Raw genomic sequence first — 18,744 nt, 5'->3', positions numbered from 1 at the left:
TAGATACTTGTTTCTATATAATATAATAGATAGAATAGATAGATAGATAGAAGATAGATAGATAGATAGATAGATAGAATAGATAGATGTTTACATCTCTTAATTTGAGAAGGCAACATTAAATTAATTTTGTCGAATATTACCGTTTGAGAAACTATTCTATATAGTTTCGCACAAATGACACCCAGTTAAAAAATAATCTATGATCAAATTAGAGGATGTGGACAACCAAACAGAACACATGCAGTAGTTTGAAACCACATTATTCTTTTCTCTTTTATTAATAAAAAACAATAGAGGGAAGAAATGAATAGAGAGTTGTGAGAGAGTTTGGTATAAATTGTGCACAAATATCATTTTACTCTATAAAATTAATATTTTTATTAATTAATATAAAAGGGCAACCCGGTGTACTGAAGCTCCCGCATATGCAGGGTCCGGGAAGGGGTCCCACCATTTGGTGTATTGTACGCAGCCTTACCCTGTTTTTACACAAGAGGCTGTTTCCAGGACTTACGAAATGATTTAGACGTGGTAATGGAAAAGAGATGAATCATAGAAATGATTTGCTAAATTCCAAATTTACGAAATACACTAAAGTAAAAGTTCCAAAATTAGTGTAAGCCAAAATTCTAAAGAAAAGTTCCAAAAAGACCAAGTAAAAAACTTCATAATCCAAACACTTTTATCCTTCTAAAGAAGGTTCCAAGCCAGCCAAAATTATAATCCAAGGGCATCAAGCCTTCTAAAGAAAGTTCCTAGCAGCGAAAAGACTAGGTAAAACTTCATAATCCAAGGGCACCCTGAGCTTCTTAGCGGTAAAATTTGACACGTTCCATGAACCAATCGTAATTGGTACGATCCCTAGACCAAGTATCCCAGAAGTCACATCTTTGAAGAAAAATCCGAACATCATTGTAGTAGGGCCAGCCAATGAAACAAAAACAAAAATTACATATATGTAAATTATTTTAACATTAATTCCCAGAAGTGTTAGACAATTTAGAAAGGAAAAAAAATATTTACATACTCTAGACCAAAATCCACACCAGTCTTGTGGTACTCGGCTTCAAGAAGATCAAGAGTTTTTTTCATACTCATCTCAATACCTGACAAAAATAGATGGGGTTTAGCATCCTTCAAATAAAACATTAGGAAACAGAGACATAGTAAAACCCTGCTAATAACTTTCTATCTAATCACACAACAATCATTAACAGCAATTGCCAGGGAGCATAAAACATTAGGAAACAGAGACATAGTAAAACCCTGCTAATAACTTTCTATCTAATCACACAACAATCATTAACAGCAATTGCCAGGGAGCATAAAACATTAGGAAACAGAGACATAGTAAAACCCTGCTAATAACTTTCTATCTAATCACACAACAATCATTAACAGCAATTGCCAGGGAGTATAAAACATTAGGAAAGAGACACATAGTAAAACCCTGCTAATAACTTTCTATCTAATCACACAACAATCATTAACAGTAATTGCCAGGGAGTATAAAACATTAGGAAACAGAGACATAGTAAAACCCTGCTAATAACTTTATCTAATCACACAACAATCATTAACAGATTAACAGCAATTGTCATGGAGTATAAAACATTAGGAAAGAGAGACATAGTAAAACCCTGCTAATAACTTTCTATCTAATCACACAACAATCATTAACAGCAATTGCCAGGGAGTATAAAATGTTTACCAGCAATTGCCACCGGATCAGTCTTGGCCAATGCATCAGTCTTGGCCACATCAGTCTTGGCAACATCAGTCTTGGCTAAAAACTTGTTACCACCATAAGTACCACTAGCCCTCTTGCCATCTCTTTTACCACGCCTACGCTTATCAGCACTCTTAGGAGGTATGCCTAAGAGCATAAAAATTTTCACATTAGGCAAAACGTAAATAAAATTAACAAAAACTTAAATACAGTATCATTTTCACATTAAACACTGTGCTTACCACTAACAGTCAAACCACGAGCATTCCTTATAGAGCCGTCCAATCTCTGCAATATAAGCATTGATGAGGCTCTCACTCACAACCCTGGCCGCAGGGTCCAAAGAAACCTGAGCAAATCGGAGAGGCTGGACAGCAACCTGGAAAAAAGAAATATCAAATAACAAAAAATTAGATGAAATTGATATTAAAAAAAAAAAAAAAGCATCTCAAACCAGAGGTATAGTTCAAAAAAAAAATGTCACCATCTTCGCTCTGCATATAAAAAATAATAAACACTGTGTCTAACAGAGATTAAAAAAAAAGGCAAAAAAAAAAAAACAGTTCGATTTATAGATCAAGAACGAGATTAAAATAAAAGATCTCAAGAACGAGTTTAAAAACTAATAAACACGAATTGAAATTGATTAAAAGCTACATATAAAAACTGATCTCAAAAGAGATTATAGATCAAAAACGAGATCTCAAAAGAGATTATAGATCAAAAACGAAATGAAATTAATAAACACTAGATCGAAATGAAATTGATCAAAACCTACATATAAAAACTGATCTCGAGAGATTATAGATCAAAAACGAGATCTCGAAGGAGATAAAATTGATTAAAAGCTAAATATCAAAAACCAGATCTCGAAGGAGATTATAGATCAAGATCGAGAGATGTAATTGATAAAAACGAGGTGTATACAAAGAAAAGTTACCTGAGCACCACCGGTCATCTGAGCACCACCAGATCGAGCACCGCGGTTCTTCTGAGCACCGCGGTTCTTCTGAGCACCAGATCGAGCGCCGCGGTTCTTCTGAGCACCAGATCGAGCGCCGCGGATCTTCTCAGAACCACCGATCTTCTGAGCCTTCTTCGTCATGTTGAATACAGAGAACTGAAACGTTTGAAAGAAGTTGAGAAAAGAGAAAAGTGGTGTTGACACCGGTAAATTGGATTAACAACAATTGATCAATTTTAAATATTATTGTTTGTCATCATCAAAAAGGAGAGATTGTTAGAACAAAATGTGTTTAAACAATGAACCTTAAAGAGTTTTGATGATAACAAGGTACTAAAAATTGTAAATTGGACTAGCTAATATTTGTTCAAGTGTACAAGACCATAATTAAAAAGTTACATCATTTATTGGTTTTGAATGAGCAAATAAAGAGCAAAGGAAACAACAAAATTTGAAGCTTTGACGCTCCTGAAGGCAACGTGCTACTGAAGAGAAAAAGCGCTTCTGAAGTAAGAATAGCGCTCCTGAAGAATAATGCTTCTGAAGACAAGAGGTCCAGAAGCCACATCATCAGAAGCTGCATCATCAGAAGCTGCAGAAGCTGCCTCATCAGAAGCCATTTCACCAGAAGCTGAAGATCAACTGGATTTGCAAAGATTCAAGGATTGAAGAATCATCACTGCAAAAGCTGTCTATTGGATTCAAAAACACAACAAATGATTAGTGGAATTTTGCAACGGTCATTTCAAAGGTGTTTGAAGACATGTGCTTGCAATTTTGGACGAAAGCGTTGACATTGTACTTTGTACGAACTGTACAACCACCTTCTCCACTACTCTGTTTTGTGTCCACGCTACAAGACAAGAATACAGCTCCAGAATACGGTTTCGCATGCATAGATGTTCCTTTGGATAAGGAATGGATTTCAAATTGGTTCTTCATAGGACAACAACCATATCAGGCAAAAGATCAAAGGTGAAAGATCAAGCTTCAACAACGACTCTTTGATGTGCTGACAATTTCACAACGTCTCTTTCACACCTCTATATAAAGGAGTGAAGGCTTAGAGATTTGGTAATGCTGAACAAACGACTCACAACATTATTACAAGTGTCAAACCTCTGCTGAAATTGTTCTGCATTCACTTAAAATTTCTGTGTCTCAAAGTCATATCTTAGAAATTCTTAAGTTCATTGAGTCTGTATCTGATTTGTATTGTGAGCACCTCTGATTGTATATCAAGTGTTCAACCTTAAACAATTTTCTGTGTAATTTTGTTTAGAAGTCTCTTGCAGTTGTGCTTGAGCAAAGGAAGTCTCTTGCAGTTGTGCTTGAGCATAGAAGTCTCTTGATTGTGTTCTTGAGCATAGGAAGACTCTTGCAAAGTGTGCTTGAGCAAAGGAAGTCTCAGGCTTGTGTGCTTGAGCAATTGTAATCAGATATTACTCTTAGTGAAATCTCCTTGGAAGTGCAAGGGGGACTGGACTACTTCCGGATTGTGGAAGGAACCAGGATAACTGCTTTGTGTCGTTCTTCTTCTCTCTCTCTGTTTTATTCCGCTGCATATAGATTCTGATAATCACTTCAGAAGCTGTCTCACTTAGCTTCTGATCAAGTGTGTTCAGTTTTAGGAGAAACGAAGAATTTTCCAAAAACACAATTCAACCCCCCTTCTTGTGTTTTTCTCACCTTCACACTATAGCAGGTATTTTCCATGGGTCCAGTCTGAACCAAAAGAAGGATGGGTTCAGCCTAAATGCCACCATCAATTATAGCCATTGAGGTCACTTTTTAATAGTAATTAGTGGGTTATAAGACAAAAAAAGAATACCGATAATTGATGTCTGCTCTGAATTAGAGAGAGCAGTTAGTAAAATGAGAAAATAGTCATACATCCGTTGTGGATGATATATCAGAACATATCACGTGAGAATGCATTTTTTCTTAAAAAAAGAAGAAGTGAGAATGCATTGTGTATATGAGAATGATGAGAATACTTATCAACCCTTAGATTAACTTTGGACGGTTGTGATTTTAAAAACAACACACGTGTATGCCCTTATTGTATAATTTGTTGTCTTCTCTCTCGTTGTCTCACCGCCGTTTATGTCATCCATGTCTGCCATCTCTCTCAAGCTCGCATCTCGCCGTCTCTCTTGATATATCAAAACCGTGGTGCTATTTTTTAATGTTAATTCTTAAAATATCTTCATAAAAATTTACTGTACTATATTGAAAATTGAGATATTATGTAAAAAAAATTATATTGAAAGTAGGACATTTAAATTGAATTTCAAATGCAAGCACGTTCAAGTTTTATAATTTAATAAAAATATCTGGCAAAATAATACCAAAATTAATATTAAAAAGTCATTTTTTTAGAAATATTAAAATCCTTGAATTCGTAATGAACATTTGGTGCATTTGGAAGCAGCGAAACTACAAGTTGTGGTTTATCATTATCTTATGTTTGTTTCTAAGTTCATAATTATATGCCGTATATAATGTCGTCCATATATAATATCCATTTGTCAAAAATCAAATAAAAATTTGTGTACCGTGCCATCCTATCTATCCCAATTCACAACAACGTTTGAGAAGATAACCCAAAACTCGGCTGAGTCATCGGTTTTGACCGGTTCTCAGCGAGCGGATTACACGGACGATCCAATGGCCTGCTCGAACTAGCCTACCCACCGTTTCCCAGTTCAACCAGCCGGATCAAGCCGAATTTTAAAACTATGCCCAAATTTCGAAAGTGTTTTCCTTATTTCTTGCACCACCTTCGTGAATTATCATCTCACTAGAAGCCTTTATGCAAAGCAACTTATGCATGCTAAATGCAACCTTGTGATAGTGCTGTAAAAAAAAAAAAACAACTTGTAAACAGAGGTGTACTCCCGTGTCTGCTCCAAGTTAGTGTAACAAGCCACGTTTCTTAAACATATCTTGGAAAAGGGATATAAAATCACTATTTTGGTGTAGTATTCAATGGTATTTAACATCCAAAGACTGCCAAATAAATTGCATCCGAAGCTGAAATATCACAAGTACCACCTTTTCCTGAACAATCGCAGGGAAAACTATAACAAAAATCCTTTTTATCTGGCATTAGCTTAGAACCGCGTATCTTTCAATAACAAAAGAGAATATATAGCCCAACAATAACTACATACTATTCCTTCGTGTAAAAATAAAAACATCTAAAAGGATAGTTAATATTGTAATTCATAAAGTAAATTATTCAATGTTTTTCTAAATGAATTTAATACCAGAAATAAATGAGTAGTGCTAACAACACTCTATTTTAGACACTCTCCAATACTCACTATTTTATTGGTTTAAATCATTGTGGGTCAACACTTTGAAAATAGAACCAACAGAAATGGGTGGGACCTGTATTGATTTCATCCAATAAAAAAGTGAGTGCTAGAAAATGTGTTCAAACGTAAGTGTTAGAAAGAGTGTTCAAAAGTGAATGTTGCTAGCATTCCTCCAAATAAATAGATAAAATAACACTACAAAATTATAAGCTGGCATTGTTCATTTACTTCATCTTTAAGCATCTGGTGAATAACATTCTCTCCAAACCAACAACCACCACCACAGAAATTAGTCCATCTACGAGCACCTATATAGTATTTATCACGATCATTAGTGTCTCTGGTCCATCTACCAGCTCCAATATAGGCTTTGTCACGAGAACTGAAAGTCATTCTTCTAAGCGAATTTATCCTCCTCAATAAGTGACTGGCTAACTCAATAACATTTATGGAGCCAATACAACCACGAAAATCCACATATTTCAAATCGTTATGAGAAAACGATGTATATTCTCTTTTTTCCCTCTTAAATCCAACGATATGTGAATGTTCCGGATGCAGATTTCTAATCTGAAAATTGAAAAATAACGATCATAATATTACATGTATGAAAATTTTACAATTTCATTAGGCATTATATAACAATGTTACAATTTTACTGTATATTTGTGACTTTCAAATGTAACAAACTCAACAAATCATATTTATCTTTTTTAATGACAACAATAATATAACAAATGTAACAAAATTTCTTATCTTTTTTAATTATAACAAAAATATAACATTATTATAGAAATATTTATTTAAGGGTATAATTGGAATAACAAAAAAAATCAGCTTAAAATCTCCCAAATCCCATATTTTCTTTATATACAGTATATATTAATAAATTCTAAATATTTAAATATTAAATTAACTTTATTATGAATTAAGAATGTCCTTTCATTTTATATTTAACGGTTAGTTGAACCGCTGATTTTACTAGTTTATCAGCTATAAGTCATCAACCACCAATTTTTAGCTATAAGCTACTAGTCATCAGACATCATCTATGTAAGGAGTCCAGATCCTCTCCATTTATAGAAGAAATGGCAATCACAATTTGCAATTAAAATAAGCTAACATGTGGCACAAAAAGCATATCAATGGCTCGGATGTAATTTAAAAAATATCAACAAGAAATGAAAAGACGCATTCAGTTCTCTTTTTCACCATTGTCCCTGTAGTTTGCAAAACCAGCGTCGATTGCCGCCGTTGGGCATTGCACCTTTGTAACTAGCTATCAGTTTCTACATCGTTGCCAATTCCACCGATTTTCGCCCCCTTAACTCCGTTGCTCAACCACTTTCGGGTCCTCACTTCGTCACTAGGTTTGCTTTCCTCTTTCAGACAGAGTTCCTATTTTCTCAGATTTTCACTCTGTCATCATTCTGTCACTAAGCCTCATGTCTATGTCCCTATTTTCATTTTTGATTTGAATTAACGTGTTTCGACACTGTGTTTGTTAATTTTTTTAATTTGTCCCTCTTTTGAGATTTTTCTCTCCACCTACGGTTATACGGTATTCAACATTTTAATAATTTCCTCAACTTTTTTGTCCTGGCAGCGCTATTAATCTAATTTGTGGAACAAATGGGTGAAATATAGAAAGGGAAGCATGTTTACCCACAATCATCCCAACTCCTTTCATTATTAGAACCTAAATATTCCCTCCCCTCCCCTCTAAAACTCTCGAACCAAATAGACCCTTAGAATACACAAAAAAACAAAAATTGGAAGTAGCCTAGTGACTAGATTATGCTAACCGAGATATTACAATACAATGTCTCTTCAAACTGAATTATGCTTACCAAGATATACACATAGGGTTAATAGTGCTTTACCCACCTGTAATATAGGACACTTTTGGTTTTGCCCCCTGTAAAATATATTTTTTAGATTCGGTCCTTGTAAAATAAAGATTCTTCAGATTTGCCCCCTAAGCCGATTGACTCAGCAGAATCTTTGATGTGGCACTTACGTGGCTTTTTCTTTTTATTTTTTGCTTGCCACGTGTAAAATAGTTTACACGTCATTTTTATTATTAAAAATAAAATTAAATTTAAAAAAACAAAAAAATATTCAGATTTTTTTCAGAAATTAAAAATAATCAGAAAAAATATTTAGATTTTTTTTTGAAATTTGAAAAAATAGAAAAAAGTTTTGATTTTTTTTTAAATTAAGATATTTAAAAATTCTGGAATTTAATTTTCAAAATAAAAAAATTGAAATTATAAAAAATTCTGACTTTTTCGAATTAAAAGAGTTTTTTTATTTTTTCTACAAAAATAAAAAATTCTGGAAAATATTTTAATTTTTAAAAATCTGGATATTTTTTTTAAAATTCCAATTAAAATATGAAAATAAAATTTCAAAAATTATATAATCTAAAAAAATTAAATCTAATTTTAATTTTTAAAATCTTAACTTCAGATTTTTTTTCTAAAATTATAAAATTAGAAAGAATTTAGATTTTAATTTTCGAAAAGTTTATTCTTGAATTTTTATAAAATCTTGAAATATTGTTCCAGAATTTTGAAGATTTTTTAAAATCTGAATATAAATTTTTTTAATTCAAATCATAATCTTAATTTCAGTTTTTTTAAAAAAAAAATTAAATTTAGAAAAGAATTCAGATATTTTTTTGAAACTAGGATAATATGAAGAATCTCTATTTTACAAGGACCGAATCTAAAAAAAAATATTTTACAGGGGACAAAACCAAAAGTGCCCTATATTACAGGGGGTAAAGCACTATTAAACCTAAATTTAACAATTAATTTAAGGAAGTAAATAAAAAGATTACAATAATCAGTTATTAAGTTATCAATCAAGATCATTATAAATCATCTGATTTGAATCTATCTGCAAAATTGTCTATTATTTTCTAATATAAAATTAGTTTTTAGTTTAAAAATTTCTTGATACATGCAAAATTGCAGAAAATATAAAATAAGCTTCTAATTTATAAATTTCTTGATACATGCAGACAAACACACTGTAAGTATTAAATTAAGAAAATAAACTTCTAGTTCCATTCATGTTAAACAAAAAAAAAAAGTGAACAGCCAAAGAAAGAGTTTGAATAACTTACTGTCAGAGAAAGTTTTTGAAGATGCTGAGAAGCCATTGCAATATCTAAAATCCAAAAATAGTCCTTACTAGGATCATATGCTCCCTCAATAAGTAACTCCAATTGTCTAAGATTTTGAAATCGAACCAAGACCTTCGTTAATTCATTTATCTGTGTACAACAGTAATATTTAAAGTGAATTAAAAGCAACTACTGATCAAATTAATTAAAAGAAACCTAGGCAGTGCTGCAATGAACTAGTATTTGTTATATTGTTAAAAACAATAAACACCAACTAGCAAACACGGGTTTTGAGTGACTCACCTGTGAAGTGAGTAAGTTCATAGCTAAATTCTCAATATGTGGTAATCTTGCAATCGGATCAAAGAGGTGTGGTGTTTTCCTTCCCTGAGCTGCATCCCAGAAAACCTTCAATAATCTTGGGGCTGTAATAGAAATTATCCTCGTGGCGTGACCACTATATTCAAAGGATGAGAGATTCAATGCATCAATAGCTAACTCAGAAGGAGAGTCATTCAACCAACCACAATCAATTATGTTCAAATGACGCAACTTTGTACTGGTAATTGTTATTGAACTTATGAGCGCGCAGGCCTTAAAGGTGACGTCTTCAAGTTGGAGACATTCAGAAAACAAACGAGGCAAGATGTGCGCAGATAGATTTTCAAATAGTAGTCCATCCAACAAAATTTTTGTTACGTTTTTCAATCCAGAAAACCCAACATGTTTAGAAAATTCATTGCCTCTAAAGCTAAACTTGGATAACACATGAGCCTGAATGTTCATTGGGTATACTGGAAAATGTTCATGCAAAGAATATTCAAAGGATGAGAGATTTGATGCAATGATAGTTATATTTGCAATGTAAAACCGAGAGTTAACCCCACAGTTAACAATGTTCAAACGAAGCAATGTTGGACTGTTTATTATCACGCTAGAAGTGAACTGACAATCATCAAGGGTGAAGTCTACAAGATGGCTGCAATTGGAACACAGACTCTGAAGCAGTTTCTGCTTCACATGAACTAGATGCAACACAAGAGTTCTCAAATTTCTGAATCCAGAGAAGTCCAAAGGTTCTACTAGGAGGCAGTTTTGTAGGTGCATATATGTCAGAGAATCATTGTCAGATAAGAGAGTAAGGGGAAATTTGTATGGCGAAATAGAATCAGTAGTATCATTTGTTACAGATGACAAGAGAAGTTCAATATGTTTGACTCCCTTAGCAATTCCTTTGGAGATCAATCTATCAATGGCATCCCTATGTTCATTGCCTAATGGAAATTTTACTCGGATTGAACGGATGATGGTACCATTATAATGGAGCATAAATTGATCCAATCTTGTGGTAAATTGAGATTGAAAGTGAAATCTTTGAAAGAGTGGAAGTGTGTTTGGTAAGTCTTGAATTGTGTTATAGTCAAACATGGTATGAAGATCAAAGTTGAGGTCCGTCCTTAATCCCCATTCGTGAATCCATCGTTTGGACAATGCCCTAGTTTTCACCAAATCCTTCAAAGCTAACTTGGAAAAGATATAAGATAAAATACAATCAGGCAACTCACTCTCGAGCTTTGAACACCTCTTCATTGCAGGCAACTCACACTTAAGCTTTTTGCACCTCTTCATTGCTACTGCAAGCAATAACGAACACAGTTAATAAAATATACAATATATAGTAAATACTCCCTCCGGTCCTTGTTATAAAAAACAATTTAGGTTCAATAATTCATATATCTCGTTATAAAATGGACTACATACATCACTTACACAATGATCTTGAAAACTCAACTGTTTATTGTAATAAGAGCAGGAGAGTACAGGAGTGTCAACCTCTTTTTCAAAAAAGAAGAGAGACAACCTCAAAAGCACATAAACCAACCCGAAAGGCACCTCAACCCTCAAAACCAACTCCCCCAGCAAGAGACCAAAGAGAGGGACAACATCAGATGAGCGGCCGAGAGCAAGAAGTCCCACCGCACAGAGCACAACACCCAGGCCCCAACAGATCTACTGGCACCAGCACACGACAGGATGGGCCCCACTCATAAAAGGAGCAAAGGGGCTACCAGAGTTTATACCCAGAAAGTCAGAAACCACTTCCGATTCAAACTCAAAAAAATAAATTAATAGAAACCAGACGACACTTATAAACCCGCACTGAATTACCCCTCCACACCATAAATCCCTAATTACAAATCGAAACCAAAACCCTAAAATTTTTATAAAAAAAAAACGATGAAAATCACATGATTTTGATTTTACAATAATGCTTAAACATAATTAATTAAGTATCGCTTGGAGAGTAGAAGAGAGATAGAGATACTTGAGAAAAGCAGCTTATCGTACTGTCTGTGGTGATGAACGACGGCTTGGCTCGATGGAAATACAATACTGTGACTCTGATGATTTTGGGAATTAGAATTTCTTCTTCTTCATCCGTTGTTATATTATAGATTTATAATCTACTAATACTAACCCGTGCCCTCGGACAATGGTTAAGGAAACAAATATAATAATATTGTATTGGAACTTGTTCATTCAACTTTTAAAAAGTGGTATATAAAAAAAAAAAATTGAATTTCCTTAACCATTGTCCTAAAAGCACGGGTTAACATAACCCTATATTAAAATTTTTTAGGGCGGTTTTACACTTTTGCCCTTCTGAAGGACAATTTTGTAATCCACTAAGAGCATCCACATCCATGCCACTCATATTGGTAGCATAAATGGACTCCACTCAATATATTATATTACTTCACACTTCTCAATTATTTAAACAACTCAACTACAATTTCTAAATATACATACCACTCATTTAAAACTTTAAAATGGGTCCCACTACATTCACAGCAATCAATCACAATCCAACATGTATGTGTTATTTGTGATTTATATGTTTTTTTATTCCAACACAACTTATACCACGGTGGTACTGTATAGGAACGGTGGCAACAATTAAAGTCACTTTTCAAAGCAAAGTGCCATGTTTTTCTGACAACTTCAGTAAAGATCAGGAAAAGACACGGTTGTTTTTCAACCGATATTTATGCTCTAACACTCTGTTTGTTAGAGGAGAAAAAGGAGAGAGAGAAGTTGAAGAGAGAGAAATAGGAGAGAAGTCCTAAACTTCTCTTGTTTGGTTGTGGTGAGAAAGAGAGAAGAGAGAGTTAAATCCTGTGGGACCCACTGCTTTTTTAATCTTCTCATGGCTGCGAAGAAACAGAGGGGAGAGTTGCAATTTTTGCTATTTTCCAGTTATACCCCTCATTGCATCAGGAAAAGACAAACGTAAATATCATGTATGTATTGTGCTATCATGTATGTATTGTGAAGGTTATTGCACTTTTAATTAATTTCATGATAATATTCCCAAAGAAAAATTAACTTAGCAATAAAAATAATATGAACACAGTTCTGTATAAACAATTAACATATTTTTTTACGTAATGGAACTGTTTATTAATTAACATAATTAATTAATAAAAATTATTCATTTTTTAATTAATTACAATAAAGATTTTAATTAATGTTGATAAAAAATGTATTTCAGGTAACATAAATTATTTTTTGACCAAAGAGAACATAAATTATGTTTTTCTACTCAAAACAATTATTTAGTTTCTTTTTATTTTGTTTAAGGGTATTATTGTCCTTTAAAAGCAATTACATTATTCTCTCTCTTCTATCTCTCTTATCATTCTCTTCTACCAAACATCCATCAAATCTACTCAATTTCTCACCTTTTTCTCACTTGTTTCTCTCTTCTCAAACTCTCTCTTACCTACTTCTCTCTTCACAATTTCTCTTCGTAACCAAACACACCCTAAGTGCTTGAAGTTTCTTAGATGCCACATCACTAGCAAATTGAATTTCTCACAACTTAGTTGCCTCAAAATAGCAAAAAATGGTATCACAGAAGAGAGAAGAGAGATTAGCCCCAATTTCACATTTCTTCCAATTTCACTATGAAATTCAATCTATTACTAACCCAATTTCACATCTCTTCTTCTTCGCAGAAATCGCCACAAGATCCATCTCAGGTAGTTTTTGCAATTCACTTCAATTTCACTTTCGTTACGCAAGTTTCATGCCTAATTGTTAGTTTAATTGATTGAATACCCAAATCATGATACCCATTTTGATGCAATTGAACTCAAGCTAGGGTTTATTATGATTATTGTATTATTTTTGTTTCAAATTCGTATTCTTTGGATATGCTATTGAATGTTTAGGGTTTTGTTTTTCCAGAATTGTTTTAGGTTTCGATGGTGATTAAGGTTGGATATCTCCAGAAAGTTGTTTTATTGATTTTAAGGATTTAATTTTTTGGTTTTGTTTTATTGAAGTTGTTGGCTTTGTTGTTTGTTGATTTTGTGTTCACTTCCTTTCTTCCTTCTTTATACCGTGTACTTCCTTTCTCTATCAACATACCACTGTTGATTTTTTGGTTTGGTTTTAAGATGAAGATACAGGTAATCCCATCACATTCTCCATGGTTCTTTTATTTTTGCTTTTGTGTTATGTATATTGCTTTTATCCCATTTCAGTTAATTTTTTATTTTTTGAACAATGAAATTAAAGTTCATCTTATTTTCATTGTGTATGCAGAAATCTGTGCTTAAAGTGAACATATGGGATGGATGCAACCATAAAGTCAAGAAAATCTTGCAAAAAATTGATGGTATGCACCTATTAACATGATTTATTTAAATCTTAAAAATACTAATGTCCTATTATTAATGAACAATATATGAAATCTGTGACAAATTTTAAAGAGAAAATGTCACAGATTGTATGTTTAAACATGTTTCATCATAATAGAAAAATAACGTAAGTTACAAAAACATGTTTCATCATTTTCCCTCAAGTTCTTAAATGATATAAAAACAATGTTTTTATATGGTTTGGAATAGTTTGTAATTGGTTGTCTTATAGACAAATTTATCATGTGATGTGTTGCCTCAGTTTATCCCGGTATACGGCAGTGGTTAATTTCATGAACAAAATTTAATTATTATAATATATGATAACTCTTGAAATTTTAAAATTTTGTATGTTTTTAGTTTCATATAGTGGTCTATAATTTTGACATTTTTTTTCTTCTTTTGAAGTGGGTGTTAAATTCCCCCCGCAAGTTCATTGAAGGATCAAGAAGTCCGAGCTTACCGCGAAATGGAAAGGCAAAACGTGCATAAGACTCTTGATGAATATCTTCGAATCTGTCAACGGATGGTGGTAATTGTTATTGTCATGCTATATGCTTATGAATTTTTAGAAGTAATTTTAATATATCGCTTATAATTTCCTGATACAGGTGCGAGCAGAGAAATTGCATATCGAAATGGAGAACATTGAGAAAGGAATTGTAGAACTTATCTCTCAGTATGGAATCCGAAAGCTTATTATGGGAGCAGCATCTGATAAGAATTATTCTAGGTAAGAAGCCAGATTAAAACCCTGCCTAAACCATATTATTATTTTGTTCATTTTTTCGCTAATGGAGTTACATATTTCCCCTTCATTTTTGTTGCCCCTCAGGGTGTTTTTTCAGTCCATGCTCATTTGTGATGATAAACTATTTGAATTAAGAATTTTCCAATCTTTATATTTGTTTTAGTGAAGTCAACATTATGTTTTTGCATGACATAACAGGAGAATGATGGACCTCAGATCTAGGAAAGCCATCTACGTATGTGAACAAGCGCCATCTCTTGCTATATACCGTTTATCTGCAAAGGCCGCCTTATACACACAAGGTATGAGGCCTCAAAATATTGATATGTTGTAATATACATGAGATAATAGCGTCACATGAAAGATAAATATCATTATGAAGGAAGTGTTGTGTCTGATGCTTGTGTTTGTGTCAGTGCTTCATAGATAAATTGTCTTTTCCTATAGTTGTCATTGCTTTTGGTTTTTATTATTATTATTTTGGTGCCTGAGTACTGATGTAAATACCATATCAACGCAGGGATCGCAATTTAGATGAACGAAACGTAGAGGTTGCATCTCCTTTGCTGCAGCAAGTGCCTAACTCTGTGAGAGCTTCAAGATCTCAATCTATTACACTGGGGCAAAATCATAGGACAAATTCAATAAGTTCTTCTCAAGAGTTATTTCGCAGAGTGAGGTCTGCCAATGATGGAATGACGGCTAGGCATTTCTCAATAACTAATTCTTCTCCAGTTGACACTGAAGGGTTTTCAACTCCATGTAACAGGCAAGGCACATAAGTAAGTTCTGATGAGTCCGATAGGTTGGCAAGGATGAGTCCTTCAGGTTTGTCAACATTCTCCGATAGTGCAATTGATCCAACACTAACGCCAAATTCTGTTGACGAGAGCTGTGAGAATGCGTTAGACTTTACTTTGAGTCACCTGATTAAAGACGATGATCTTCGTCATTTATCGCCTCCAAGTGTACTGGTATAAAAACTCTTTTTTTTCCCTTAAAGTATTGCTTGTGCTTGCTATGATGCATGTGTGTATTTTGTGTGTTGACTTTTAGCAAGTCATGTGACATTTTTACTTTCTAGATTTCGATTGATAAAATATTAATACATGTACTATACTTTGATGCTTTGAATAATGGGATTGAACACTAGCAGGATGGTGGAGTGAACGATACGCTCTATGACCAACTCGAACAAGCTATGTCTGAGGCTAATAATGCTACTCGACATGCATACCCAGAAACTTTTAGACGCGGGAAAGCTGAAAAAGATGCCATTGAAGCCATACGCAGGGTAACTGTTTTGTTTTTATGCATAAAATATAAGCTCCTTTTTAAATTAAAAATCTTTTTAAAAATACTGTTTGGACTAACTTCTTCTAAGGAGAAGTAAAAAAGTCAGGTCAAATGGAGTCCAAGATAATTTAAATGATTAAGCATCATTTTAGGTTGTATAACTTGTATTATCTTGCCATGTGTTGGTTTTGCAACTTGATAAACTGTTAGGACATAGAATAGTTAGAGTAGTTAAGTGTTGGTTAGTAGAACTTTGTTAATGAGCTGATAAGTTTGTTAGGTGGTTGTTAAGAGTTGTTATTTTGATTATTCAAGGGTAGAGGAGAAAGTTAGCTTTGAATAATTAAATTGTGTGATTAGAGAATTATCTTGTGTGAAAGCAGAGTGTTCCTTTGGGGTAGCCTTCTGTGCAAGGTTGAAAATGTTGGAGAGGGTGAATAACTCAATAGGCAATGCTTTAAGGTGTGTCTTCAGACTTCAAGTGTATTATATCTATCTTTCTGTAATGCATTACGGTTTAAACTTCTTTTAAAATGACAAACAAATGTATGATTTGTCTTTTTCTTTCTAAGTTTTAATCGTTTAGTATTGCAGCCAACTAATTTATGAGACGAGCAAATGTAATATATTGGGAGAACATATGCATTATCCTTTTTATATTCAAATATATGCATTAATCCTTTTTAATAAACATCATCCAACCTAACTTTTAATTGTAGTGAGATTAGCTTAATTGTTATTTTTCCTTAAAATGAACTTTTGGCCTGAACACAATGGCTGCATAGAATTTACCTCTTGTTACTAAACAAGCTTCACTCTTCCTTGGTGATGCAAGCTTTCTTTTTATTTTGATTTTCTATTATTCTACATTTCATCTCTATCAGAGGTTCGGTGACAACCTGTAACTAAGATCAAGGAACTTCTTATGCAAACCATCCTTTTAAAAAAATATAGAAAATAAATAGAGGTATTGGAAAGTAATATTCTATCCATTTATCATAGTTATGTGAACATATTTGAAGGTAGTAAATGTTGAATCTTTGTTATAAATGATTCTATTGTTCTTGAATCAATTATTGATGCGGATAAACTCTTCTTACTTAGCTTCATTTTATATGTAACTATAATGATTATCATAAATTACTCTGGCAAACTTGGACTAATGATTTAGACAGATTCTAATTTCTCATCTTACTCTTCCTGTTTCATTTTTTTATTTTGTAGAATGGAAAGCAATGATTAGCTGATTTGAGTTTTTTATGGTCTTTGGAATGGATACCAATACTGATGGTAAAGTTATTATTCTTCTATTCTTTTTATTCAAGTCACTCTTCTATTTGATGAAAATTCATTGTTTGGAGATTGATGGAAGATTAGCGATATTTTGAATTGTTAAGTGAAATCCCCTACTAAATTCATGTACTAATGATAAGTTTTAATGGTATTAAGCCCAACAAATATGCAAGGTAAAAAGAAAAAGACATTCATGTATCATGTTTTGATTATGGAAAACTGTCATAAAAGAGGTTGTTGATGGTATCTCTGTCCATTAGCCAATTCTGTATGCTATTTCACATTTTGCCACTCATTTTTTTTATTTATTGATGAAAGAGGTTTGAAATGGCCCTGCAAACTTCAATGGAAGATTGACTCACGATTGTCTATTTTCCTTTTTGAATATGTTTCAGTCATTAAATTGAATTCATAACAGTTTATGTTTGACACAATAGTTCATTTACAGTTAAGTTAAAAAATCATTTGAGTGGGGAATCATTCCTCGGAGAGATTAAAGTGTGATCTATCACCATTCAAATTCCTTTTTCTCATGTGTTTCTCTCTCTTGATGAATGGTGATAGACCACACTTTACCCTCTCATGTGTAAATAACACATGAGAGAATTCATTCCCAATTTAGTCGTGCATTTTATAGTTCATGAGCATATTCCTAAGCCGCTTTCTGTACACTTAGCCATATAAATACTTTTTAATAACCAATATCAATCTGATTATTAATCACATCCTATCTTGCAGGATTATTGGTTTATAGGCATATTATTCAATGAGGCCATTTTCCAAGCATGAAGGAATTTGGTGACAGAACCTTTACTCTTAGTGAAAGACCTATCCTTTTGCTATTTTTTTTGGTGCAAATTACAATTGATTTTTATTTTTATTCTTTTATACTGAGACAATTTACCCCATTTTTATAAATTCCCTTTCTCATGTTTTTCATTTGGTGGATATAAAGTCTACTTATGAATGGTAAGTTACAGAACATTGCAATTTCTAACTCATGCATATTAAATTCTATTTTTATTTGATCCATTGAATGTACTTTCTTTTCGAATAAGCTAATGTTTGCAGAAATTTGTTTTTATGATCTTAAGGGTTTTAATTTTCGGTTTTCGTTTGTTCTTTGGTGTTTCCGGTTTGTTGTTTGGTGATTATGTGTTTATTGGTTTGTTTTTCTAAAAGCTCCTCTTTTTGGATTAAGGTTATAATGTCTCTTTTTTTTTTTTTTTTTGAGGTTCTGTTTTTGTATTTGAGACCATTTTTCATCGATTAAACAAATGCATGCACAAGGTAAATTTGCTGGTATTTGTAATGTGATGTCAGCAAAATTCATGATACACAAAGTTCTTTGAATTTGTGAACAATTCCAGCACAAGGTATAGAAATTTGCTGGCTTTCTCATGTGATGTCACCAAAATTCATGATATACAAAGTTTTTTGATCATACGAAATTTCATCATATAGAAAATTCATGATATGCACAAGGTATAGAAATTGCTAATTTATTGCCTGTATTTTGAAATGTAAACTTTGAGAAAGGAGAATG

At 32.9% G+C, this 18,744-nt stretch overlaps 3 protein-coding genes across 14 annotated transcripts; 1 reads left to right on the top strand and 2 right to left on the bottom strand.

Annotated features, from left to right (window-relative positions):
* Window positions 1-551: 551 nt before the first annotated feature.
* LOC146910877 (uncharacterized) lies at window positions 552-2,812 on the bottom strand. The gene is made up of 5 exons (XM_085724706.1): window positions 2,673-2,812; window positions 1,975-2,111; window positions 1,715-1,879; window positions 1,031-1,109; window positions 552-891 (listed from the first exon to the last, which is right to left on the bottom strand). Exons 2-5 carry the CDS (start codon window positions 2,033-2,035, stop codon window positions 813-815), a joined length of 384 nt encoding a protein of 127 aa, XP_085580832.1. The 5' UTR covers window positions 2,036-2,111; window positions 2,673-2,812; the 3' UTR covers window positions 552-812.
* A 3,096-nt stretch (window positions 2,813-5,908) lies between these two features.
* On the bottom strand, window positions 5,909-11,572 carry LOC146910876 (uncharacterized). 6 transcript variants are annotated; one of them, XM_085725318.1, is made up of 4 exons: window positions 10,914-11,572; window positions 9,456-10,786; window positions 9,153-9,302; window positions 5,909-6,589 (listed from the first exon to the last, which is right to left on the bottom strand). In XM_085725318.1, exons 2-4 carry the CDS (start codon window positions 10,779-10,781, stop codon window positions 6,215-6,217), a joined length of 1,851 nt encoding a protein of 616 aa, XP_085581444.1. In that variant the 5' UTR covers window positions 10,782-10,786; window positions 10,914-11,572; the 3' UTR covers window positions 5,909-6,214. The 6 variants fall into 6 exon arrangements, with proteins under 6 accessions (XP_085581444.1, XP_085581442.1, XP_085581443.1 ...); XM_085725316.1 differs by having other exon boundaries at window positions 10,923-11,572; XM_085725317.1 differs by having other exon boundaries at window positions 11,479-11,572.
* Window positions 11,573-12,983: 1,411 nt separating this feature from the next.
* Window positions 12,984-18,402, top strand: LOC146910875 (U-box domain-containing protein 33-like). 7 transcript variants are annotated; one of them, XM_085725656.1, is made up of 10 exons: window positions 12,984-13,195; window positions 13,764-13,836; window positions 14,267-14,390; window positions 14,470-14,591; window positions 14,808-14,911; window positions 15,130-15,288; window positions 15,379-15,583; window positions 15,763-15,903; window positions 17,130-17,195; window positions 17,937-18,300. In XM_085725656.1, the coding sequence occupies exons 3-6, from the start codon at window positions 14,328-14,330 to the stop codon at window positions 15,141-15,143; spliced, it is 303 nt and encodes a 100-aa protein (XP_085581782.1). In that variant the 5' UTR covers window positions 12,984-13,195; window positions 13,764-13,836; window positions 14,267-14,327; the 3' UTR covers window positions 15,144-15,288; window positions 15,379-15,583; window positions 15,763-15,903; window positions 17,130-17,195; window positions 17,937-18,300. The 7 variants fall into 7 exon arrangements, with proteins under 7 accessions (XP_085581782.1, XP_085581777.1, XP_085581775.1 ...); XM_085725651.1 differs by adding an exon at window positions 16,289-16,367 and having other exon boundaries at window positions 15,130-15,583; window positions 15,766-15,903; XM_085725649.1 differs by adding an exon at window positions 16,289-16,367 and having other exon boundaries at window positions 15,130-15,583.
* Window positions 18,403-18,744: the final 342 nt, after the last annotated feature.

The sequence above is a fragment of the Medicago sativa genome, chromosome 7 (genome assembly GCF_051527215.1).
Source record: "Medicago sativa cultivar Bolivia chromosome 7, Bolivia_mono, whole genome shotgun sequence".
NCBI classification, from domain to species: domain Eukaryota; kingdom Viridiplantae; phylum Streptophyta; class Magnoliopsida; order Fabales; family Fabaceae; genus Medicago; species Medicago sativa.
Note: the sequence above shows the minus strand (reverse complement) of the source record. Positions and strands in the feature narration are given on the sequence as shown.

What these genes read in the sequence shown, in the direction of transcription:
- LOC146910877 (XM_085724706.1), bottom strand. Translation starts at nt 2,035, where the DNA reads ATGCTTATATTGCAGAGATTGGACGGCTCTATAAGGAATGCTCGTGGT. An exon ending in TGATCCGGTGGCAATTGCTG is followed by an intron (nt 1,110 to 1,714) that starts GTAAACATTTTA and finishes TATTTTTGTCAG; the next exon opens with GTATTGAGATGAGTATGAAA. An exon ending in GGTGTGGATTTTGGTCTAGA is followed by an intron (nt 892 to 1,030) that starts GTATGTAAATAT and finishes TTTTCTTCAAAG; the next exon opens with ATGTGACTTCTGGGATACTT.
- LOC146910876 (XM_085725318.1), bottom strand. Translation starts at nt 10,781, where the DNA reads ATGAAGAGGTGCAAAAAGCTTAAGTGTGAGTTGCCTGCAATGAAGAGG. An exon ending in TGAACTTACTCACTTCACAG is followed by an intron (nt 9,303 to 9,455) that starts GTGAGTCACTCA and finishes TGTTGTACACAG; the next exon opens with ATAAATGAATTAACGAAGGT. An exon ending in TTCAAAAACTTTCTCTGACA is followed by an intron (nt 6,590 to 9,152) that starts GTAAGTTATTCA and finishes TTCAATTTTCAG; the next exon opens with ATTAGAAATCTGCATCCGGA.
- LOC146910875 (XM_085725649.1), top strand. Translation starts at nt 15,425, where the DNA reads ATGAGTCCTTCAGGTTTGTCAACATTCTCCGATAGTGCAATTGATCCA. An exon ending in TATCGCCTCCAAGTGTACTG is followed by an intron (nt 15,584 to 15,762) that starts GTATAAAAACTC and finishes ATTGAACACTAG; the next exon opens with CAGGATGGTGGAGTGAACGA.